Source organism: Penaeus japonicus, unplaced genomic scaffold (assembly GCF_977035675.1).
Source record: "Penaeus japonicus unplaced genomic scaffold, GWHDUDI00000001_assembly GWHDUDI00002154, whole genome shotgun sequence".
In the NCBI taxonomy this organism is placed as follows: domain Eukaryota; kingdom Metazoa; phylum Arthropoda; class Malacostraca; order Decapoda; family Penaeidae; genus Penaeus; species Penaeus japonicus.
In genome coordinates this window covers 1-10,000 of record NW_028236556.1, presented here as the reverse complement: position 1 = coordinate 10,000, position 10,000 = coordinate 1, and the positions used below count along the sequence as shown (strand labels likewise).

At 31.3% G+C, this 10,000-nt stretch overlaps 1 protein-coding gene and 1 long non-coding RNA gene across 2 annotated transcripts in view; both read right to left on the bottom strand.

The window, feature by feature from the left end:
• The window catches only part of LOC147466287 (uncharacterized), a 7,229-nt gene extending 5,447 nt beyond the window's left edge, over positions 1-1,782 (bottom strand). Inside the window, exon 1 of the long non-coding RNA XR_015190931.1 lies at positions 1,689-1,782. This is a non-coding gene — a long non-coding RNA (uncharacterized LOC147466287). The remainder of the gene's footprint in view (positions 1-1,688) is intronic.
• On the bottom strand, positions 1,737-6,714 carry LOC147466286 (uncharacterized). The gene is made up of 5 exons (XM_086535699.1): positions 6,282-6,714; positions 6,010-6,084; positions 5,395-5,511; positions 4,860-4,976; positions 1,737-1,787 (listed from the first exon to the last, which is right to left on the bottom strand). Exons 1-5 carry the CDS (start codon positions 6,546-6,548, stop codon positions 1,737-1,739), a joined length of 627 nt encoding a protein of 208 aa, XP_086391825.1. The 5' UTR covers positions 6,549-6,714.
• Positions 6,715-10,000: the final 3,286 nt, after the last annotated feature.

Sequence of the window (10,000 nt, the reverse complement as noted above, 5' to 3'; positions counted from 1 at the left end):
TAACAAAGAGTAGGAGAAGGAGAGTAATGACTGGAATGGCTCTGAGACTTCCAAGGATAAAAAATAAAATGAAAACTGTCGTGATGATGTTAATGAGAATCAAAATGAGAAGGGAACTGAGGTGGGGAATGAAAATGTCAATACTAATTTGAATGGCAACAATTGTTATAATCATAATGATTATTATATTAATAATAATAATGCTAATGAAAATATTTATGATAAATACAAGCAAAAAGGAAAGCATATGAATAAGCATGAAATGACTAGAGAATGAAATGACTAGAGAATGAAATGAAAGGGATGGAAAATGATGAAGGAAATGAGAGTGGAAATGAAAATGGGAAAGTATTCATGAATGAGAATCATCATGATTTTAAGAATGATTATGATCATTATAGTTTTAATGAATATTTTGATGGCAATGATAGGAATGAAAATAATAACCATAATGAAAATAAGGATCTCATTATACTTCTATCATTGTTTTTGGAATTAGTATTATCAGTAACATAATATTTATAATGAAAGAAATTATGATATCAGTCATAAAAATTATTAAAAATAATAATGGTCATTCTAACTAGTTTGATTTTGATATTGATAATAATAATGATTGTTATTGTTATCTTTAATGTTTTTATATAATTATAATCAATGTTATTCTTAGTCATCATTATCATTATCATCATTATTATGGTTATTTTTATTAGTATTATCATTATCTTTATAATAATCAAACAAAATAGGTAATATCTTTTTTCGTATCTACTTATATTATTGATATTTCATTTGGATATGTTATCTTTGTACTTAGCAAACCTAACTTAAGTTGCGAGAAGAGCTATTTTGTAAAATGAATGCTAAGTAGTGCATTCCTCTTAACAGCACCTGCATAACCATGTTTGTTGCAAGCAAGCTGTGAGCAGACTTGGGTGTTTGCAAGAAGGAAGAACAAGGAAGCCATCGTGTTATCCTCATTGTCATTACCATCATGATTTACCGACACTGGTACTATGAGTGATAAAGACATCACAACTACAACAAGAGCATGTACAAGAACAAGTACAACAGGATCATCAGCAAAATTATCAATAATGACAAGAGGAAGGATAACATATGATAATAATTTCAATAGAAATAGCAGTAATATGAATAATTAAAATAGTGATAATTCTAACTATAACAAAAATAATAATAATAATAGCAATGATATGTATAAAATCATATATAAGAAAAATTGAAGTAAAAAAAAAAGGATATAAAAAATGAAAAGAGTAAAAGTGGAAGAAAAAAGATGAATGATGAAAATTGACAATTACAAAAAGAAAATTCTTGAAATAATAATAATAAAAAAGTAGTTGTAATATATGATAAGATATGAATTTATAATAATAATGAATATTTTTATGATAATAATAATCATAACATTGCAATACATATGATAAATGATAACCAATATGTAACATTTACAAATAACTCAAATAAACAACTAAAACATAAGGAATGGATGAATAGAAAATAATAATGAATGATGAAGAAATGAGAAAAGCTGATGATAGAGGTATCCCTTATTAGATCTGAATAATAATTGTTATAAATTTCCACAGAAACAAAGATGAGAAAAGAAACAAAACCAAAATTCTTCTGGTGCCTTTAAGGAGTCACTCGCTTTCCAATCGCCTTACCAGTCAAAGTCTTGGCGTTCACTTCTCCGCCCTTCTCGAGGAGCATCTCTACAACAGCATCATGGCCTTTCTCGGAAGCCCAGTGTAAGGGAGTCTGACCTGAGGGAGGAAGAAGCTTCTGTTAGACATCTGTTTGTGAGTAATGAGCGTGAGAAGGGAAGAGAGTATGACAATGCGAAGGTGAATGTGAGTGAGAATGACAATGAGACGGTGAATATGAGTGAGAATGACAATGAGAAGGTGAATGAGTGAGAATGACAATCAGAAGGTGAATGTGAGTGAGAATGAAAATAAGGTGAAAGTGAGTGAGAATGAATATGAGAAAGTGAATATGAGTGAGAATGACAGTGAGAAGGTTAATGTGAGTGAGAATGATAATGATAAGGTGAATGTGAGTGAGAATAACAATGAGAAGGTGGATGTGAGTGAGAATGACAATGAGAAGGTGAATGTGAGTAGGAATGACAATCAGAAGGTGAATGTGAGTGAGAATGACAATGAGAAGGTGATTGTGAGGGAGAAAGAGACTAGTTTTAGGAATGAGATTAATAGAGATGATTAGGGTGATAAGGGTAAGGGCTAGGAATAGTATGGATATTTTGAATATTAATAAAATTGCAAATACTTAGAATGTTAATGAAAATAAGAATTATGAAAAGGTCTAGAAACAAGAAGGAAAAGAAAAAAAATATATGTATGATAATGAGAAAGAATATTATAATGAAAATGAATGTTTGATAATTATTTATCAGTAATATATATATATATATATATATATATATATATATTTTATATATATAATATATATATATTTTATATATATAATATATATAATATAGAGAATTATACAGAAATATAGAGTGACAAAGAGTAGGAGAATTATACATGTGGGGTTTTCTTGCCACATTCGTGCAGTAAATAAAGATGTTCTTTAGCCATTGAAACACGTGGTGGTGTTGAGCGTCTGCTAATTTATTCAGAAAATCATATTGATATAAAATGATTTACACTTCTGTTTCAATGCTTCTGTTAGACGTCTGTTTGTGAGTAATGAGCGTGAGAAGGGAAGTGAGGATGACAATGCGAAGGTGATTGGGAGTGAGAATTACAGGAAGAAGGTGAATGTGAGTGAGAATGACAATGAGAAGCTGAATGAGAGTGAGAATGACAATAAGGTGAATATGAGTGAGAATAAAAATGAAAAAGTGAAAGTGAGTGTAAATGAGAGTTAAAAGGTGAATATGAGTGAGAATGACAGTGAGGTGAATGTGAGTGAGAATGACAGTGAGAAGGTGAATATGTGTGTGAGAGTGACAGTGAGAAGGTGAATGAGTGAGAATGGACATGAGGGAATGTGAGTGAGAATGACAGTGAGAAAGTGAATGTGAATGAGAATGACAATGAGAAGGTGAATGTGAGTGAGAATGACAGTGAACTGAATGTGAGTGAGAAGGAAAATAAGGTGAAAGTGAGGGAGAATGAATATGAGAAAGTGAAGATGAGTGAGAATGACAGTCAGAAGTTGAATGTGAGTGAAAATGATAATGATAGTAGAATGTGAGTGAGAATAACAATGAGAAGGTGGATGTGAGTGAGAATGAAAATGAGAAGGTGAATGTGAGTGAGAATGACAATGAGAAGGTGAATGTGAGTGAGAATGACAGTGAGAAGGTGAATGTGAATAAGAATGACAGTGAGAAAGTGAATGTTAATAAGAATGACAGTGAGAAGGTGAATGTGAGTGAGCATGACAATGAGGTGAATGTGAGTGAGAATGACAATGAGAAGATGAATATGACTGAGAATGAAAATAAGGTAATTATGAGTGAGAATGACAATGAGAAGGTGAATGTGAGTGAGAATGACAATGAGAAGGTGAATGTGAGTGAGAATGAAAGTTAGAAGGTGAATGTGAGTGAAAATGAGAAGTTGAATGTGAGTCAGAATGAAAATGAGAAGGTGAATGTCAGTGTGAATGACAATGAGAAGATGAATGTGAGTGAGAATGAAAATGAGAAAGTGAATGAGAGTGAAAATAAAAATCAGAAGGCAGATGTGAGTGAGAATGACAATGAAAAGATGAATGTGAGTGAGAATGACAATTAGAAGGTGAATGTGAGTGAGAATGACAATGAGGTGAATGTGAGTGAGAATGACAATGAGAAGGTTAATATGAATGAGAATGAAAGTGAGAAGGTGAATGTGAGTGAGAATGACAATGAGAAGGTGAATGCGAGTGAGAATGACATGAGAAGGTGAGTGTGAGTGAAAATGACAATGCGAAGGTGAATGTGAGTGAGAATGATAACGAGAAGGTGAATGTGAGTGAGAATGACAATGTGAAGGTGAAAGTGGGTGAGAATGATAATGATAAGGTGAATGTGAGTGAGAATGACAGTGAGAAGGTGAATGTGAGTAGGAATGACAATGAGAAGGTGAATGTGAGTGAGAATGACAATGTGAAGGTGAAAGTGGGTGAGAATGATAATGATAAGGTGAATGTGAGTGAGAATGACAATGAGAAGCTGAATGAGAGTGAGAATGACAATAAGGTGAATATGAGTGAGAATAAAAATGAAAAAGTGAAAGAGAGTGTAAATGAGAGTTAAAAGGTGAATATGAGTGAGAATGACAGTGAGGTGAATGTGAGTGAGAATGACAGTGAGAAGGTGAATATGTGTGTGAGAGTGACAGTGAGAAGGTGAATGAGTGAGAATGACAATGAGGGGAATGTGAGTGAGAATGACAGTGAGAAAGTGAATGTGAATGAGAATGACAATGAGAAGGTGAATGTGAGTGAGAATGACAGTGAACTGAATGTGAGTGAGAAGGAAAATAAGGTGAAAGTGAGTGAGAATGAATATGAGAAAGTGAATATGAGTGAGAATGACAGTCAGAAGTTGAATGTGAGTGAAAATGATAATGATAGTAGAATGTGAGTGAGAATAACAATGAGAAGGTGGATGTGAGTGAGAATGAAAATGAGAAGGTGAATGTGAGTGAGAATGACAATGAGAAGGTGAATGTGAGTGAGAATGACAGTGAGAAGGTGAATGTGAATAAGAATGACAGTGAGAAAGTGAATGTTAATAAGAATGACAGTGAGAAGGTGAATGTGAGTGAGCATGACAATGAGGTGAATGTGAGTGAGAATCTGATCTCTCTGATCACTCTGATCTCCCTTTCTCTGAGACATAGGATGTCCTTCAGTTCGCTGTTTTCCGTCTGCAGATTAGTCACCTCAGTCTCCATCCTACTCCTCTCATGTCCTTGCTCCTCCTGCATATCCTGTAGAAGACAACACTGTAGGGATGTCTCTGTCCTAAAGGCTTGAGGAGAAGAGCAAGGCATCACAGGCAAAGCAAGTGGAATCGCACGACCATCCAGTAATATCATTTTGACAAATAAAATCACTTTTAAAAAGAGGCTAATGCATTTTGGAAGTAAAGAAAATTGCTCATCATGTTGCATTTACATTTGCACAAATCCTGCAACATTTTCTCTCTTCGTTTGGAATAGTTGAGGTTCACACCTACAAGGACTTATTCAGGAAGCTCCAGGTTCTCCAGACAACAAGCTACTAATAACACAATGCTATCTCACACTAACTCTCCTCTTTCTTAACCATTGTTCTATATCTGTCCCTTTCCTCTCCTCCTTTCTCTCTGTCATTTCATCCCTTTTCCTCGCTCTCTCCTGTGCATACCTTGAGTAATACAATCTCCTCTTCCTTCTTCCTCAGGTCTTCCTTCAGGTCTCTGGTCTCCTTCTGTAGATTCACTGTCTCGCTACTTTTCACATTGATCTCTTGCTCTCTCTGCTTCTGGATGAGTATAGAAGAGGTATCATAAGTACTCAAAAAGACAAACGAAATGAACTTTCTCTCTAACATTACCCCCCCCCCCCTCTCTCTCTCTCTCTCTCTCTCTCTCTCTCTCTCTCTCTCTCTCTCTCTCTCTCTCTTTCTCTCTCTCTCTCTCTCTGCTCATGTTGTTGCTCATAATTGCTTCGCTCATGATAACAAGCATCTCCTTCCTGACATTGTCAGAGGATGGAGGGAAAGCTGATAACCACAAGATAAGGAGATTGGAGTCGTAAAAGAATAAAGCAGATAAAATACTTATAAAAGATTAGCCGTCACCAAAACCCTCACATTTTGCTTTGCATTTCATTCTATTTACTCCCCTAGTTATGGATTTTAGAAAGGTTTTCTTTGATTGCTATATTTCCTGTCATTTCACTGATTTTTCTCTATCTTTTTATTATTATCAAATCAAAATTATTTCTATTTTTTTATTCATTTTCTCTACAAAAAACTCACCTTCAGCACTTGGATCTCTCTTTGCAATCTGATCCTTTCCTTCTCGGTTGCAACCCACCCTTGCATCACGTGTGTCTGAAAGTAATCAATATTAAATAGAAAAATGCATTAGCATGTTATGTCTCCTTATATAAACAAGAATTAAAATTTGGAATCCTTTTGTGATTTAGTTACAGTGCCACTCAGCAACCATGGCACTGCCCATGATGCACAACTTTGAAAACCAATGGTGACAGAGGAAGGACCAGAGTCTGACCAATACAATCTATTACCATGGACACGCTTTGGAAAAGTTCCATGCCACGGCTCTCTGTGGAGGAAGATCTCAGCATCAAGTCCTGCGGAGTCCTTCCTCTTTTATTCTTCTTGTACGTGGAAGCCCCAAAGTTCATCAACGTGAATATAGCGAGGAGATGCCCTCGTGAAGCTGCTTTGTGGAGGGGCGTGTCGCCTTCACCATCTGCAGCATCCACGTCGGCCCCGCCCTCCCGAAGGACTTCCAGCACTGCCGTGTATCCATAACGAGCTGCCAAGTGCATTGCTGTCTGTCCTGAAGGTAAACTTGACTGTAGAACTTGTCAATGTTTAAATGTTGCTCTTCAATGAAACACTTGTTTAATTTTCTTATTTTCATTTTTATTCAAATTTGTTCAGAAATAAGTGAATGTAATGATATAGGTTATAAATATAATGATAAAGATATGATATATATTTTAAAATATATAAATCATGATACTTATATGATGATGAAATATGACAATAATATTGATGACAACAATATATATATATATATATAATATATTATATATATATATATATATATATATATATATATATATATATTTATGCATATGTATATATATATGTATATATGTATATATATGTATATATGTATACATATATATATATAAATATATATATATATAAAAATAAAAATATCTAAAAATATATATATATATATAAATATCTATATATATATATATATATATATATATATATATATATATATATATATATATATATATATATATATACATATATATACATATATATATGTATGTATATATATATATATATATATATATATATATATATATATATATATATATGTATAATATATATATATATATTATATATATTTATAGATATATACATATATATAAATATATATATATATATATATATATATATATATATATATATTCATATATAACAAAATATTGATAGAAGTAAATAGAAAAAAAATACAAATATGAATTACAAAAGAGAATGATAATTATTACAGTATAATAAAGTTATTTATAAAACAATATAACATCTCTAGAAATAATTATGAAATTAACCAATGATATTCTATAAATGTGAGTAAAAATAACAATAGTGTTAATATAAACAATGGTATAAGTAATGAGTTAGGACAACTCATTAATGGGAACATAATGATAATAGATGATGAGCATGAAGATGAAAAGGAAAGAGAGAACTGAGAGGGATAATGAGAAGAGAAATAAATATAATGAAGTGTGGGAGAAGGAGAATTAGACAGAAAATGAAGTGACAAAGAGTAGAAGAATTATATAGAGAATGTAAAGTGACAAAGAATAGTAGGAGAAGGAAAATTGTACAGAAAATATAGTGACAAAGAGTAGGAGAAGGAGAATTATACAGAAAGTATAGAGTGACAAAGAGTAGAAGGAAAATTATACAGAAAGTAAAGAGTGACAAAGAGTTGCAGAAGGAGAGTTATGACTGGAATGGTTCTGAGACTTGCGAGGATAAAAATTAAAATGAAAACTGTGGTGATGATGTTAATGAGAATCAAAATGAGAAGGGAACTGAGGTTGGGAATGAAAATGTCAATGCTAATTTGAATGGCAACAATTGTTATAATTGTAATGATTATTATATTAATGCTAATAATGCTAATGAAAATATTATGATAAATACAAACAAAAAGGACAGCTGATGAATAAGCATGAAATGAATGAAGAATGAAATGAAAGGGATGGAAAATGGTGAAGAAAATGAGTGGAAATGAAAATGGGAAAGTATTCATGAATGAGAATCATCATGATTTTCAGAATGATTATAATCATTATAATTTTAATGCATATTGTGATGGCAATGATAGGAAGGAAAGTAATAACCATAATGAAAATAAGAATCTCGTTATACTTCTATCATTGTTGTTGGAGTTACTATTATCATTAACATAATATTTATAATGAAAGAAATTATGATATCAGTCATAAGAATTATCAAAAAATAATGATGGTCATTCTAACTATTTTGATATTAATATTGATAATAATAATGATTGTTATCATTATCTTTAATGTTTTTTTTTTTATATAATCATAATCAATGTTATTCTTATTTTTATCATTATCATCATTATTATGGTTGTTATTTGTTATTTGAGTATAATCATTAAACATTATAATAATAATACAAAATTGATTTGGTTATTATTTTTTTTTTTTTTTTTTTTTTTTTTTTTTTTTTGTTTTGTTTTTTTTGTTGTGGGATCTTATATTATTGATATTTCATTTGGATAGGTTATCTTTGTACTTAGACAAAAAAAAAAAAGCAAAGCAAACCTAACTTAAGTTGGCGGCGAGAAGAGGTATTTTGTTAAAACGAATGCTGAAGTAGTGCATTCCTCTTCCTCTTTTCTTTTCCTTCCTCTTCGTAAAATTTCCACTTACCCAGAACAGCAACATATCCTCTTAACAACCACACCCAAACAAGCAACAGACACTACAAACAATGAACAAAAAAAAACAAAAACCAGCACACAACACAAGCACCCCTTAAAACAAACAGCACCACTGCATTTAGTTTTAATAGGACCCATGTTTCAGTCTTGCAAAAGCAAGCGTGTGAAGCAGAGGCCTGACTTAGGGTGTTTGCAAGAAGGAAGAAACAAGGAGGAAGCCATTGTGTTATCCTCATTGTCATTACCGACATCATGATTAATTATTAAAACTAACCATCAAGATTTAAATACTAATTATTAAAAAAAAACAATATAAAAACAATTAAATACCGAACATAAAACAACTCTGTTACTAATGAGTGATTAAAGACCTCACAAACTACAACACACGGGGGAGAATCTCTAATACCCAACGCGCACCCAGAACAAAAAACAAAGCATGTAGGAGACACAAGAACAACAGGATCATCAGCAAAAAAATTATCCAATGATATTGACAAGAGGAGAAGGGATAACCTATGTATAATAATTTTCAATAGAAATAGCAGTAATATGAATTTAAATTAAACACTAGTAAAATATTGATAATTCTAACTATACACAATAATAAATAATAATAATCATAGCAATGATATGTATAAAATCATATTTTTAAAAAAATTTTAAATAATTAAAAAATAAAAAGAAGAAAAATTGAAGTAACAAAAAAATAAAAATTATATCAATAATGACAAAAGAGTAAAAGAGGAAAGACAAAAGCACATGAATGACTGAAAAATGACAATATTACGAAAAGAAAATTTCTTGGAACATAATAATAATAACACAAAAAAAATGTACCTATCTCGTTGAATTGTAATAAATGATAAGATCTGAATGTATAAGTAATAATTGAATATTTGTAATGATAATTAATAATCATAAATAACCTTTTAAATACATACGACAAATGATAATGACATATATAAAAAACATTTACAAATAACTCAAATTAACAAACCCTAAAAAACATAAGGATTCTTGGATAAATAAAAAAGCGTAATATTGTAAAATGATGACAGACAAGACATAAAGAAAACCTGGATGCGATAGACTGTAATCAAGCTTAGACTTTAGATCTAATAACTAATCAATTATTATAAATTTCCACAGAAGATTATAAAAAGATGATAAAAAGAAACAAAAGCACTCAAAATTTCTATCTTGGTGCCATTTAAGAATATCACTTCGCTATAGCCAATCGCCATTACTCAAACCTTATCCCTTGGCGTT

Bases quoted from the DNA above. Each gene is read 5' to 3' on its own strand.
- LOC147466286 (XM_086535699.1), bottom strand. From the start codon at position 6,548: ATGCACTTGGCAGCTCGTTATGGATACACGGCAGTGCTGGAAGTCCTT. The intron at 5,512-6,009 runs GTGAGTTTTTTG...ATACTCATCCAG, and splicing joins GAGAGATCCAAGTGCTGAAG to AAGCAGAGAGAGCAAGAGAT. The intron at 4,977-5,394 runs GTATGCACAGGA...TGTCTTCTACAG, and splicing joins AGGAGATTGTATTACTCAAG to GATATGCAGGAGGAGCAAGG.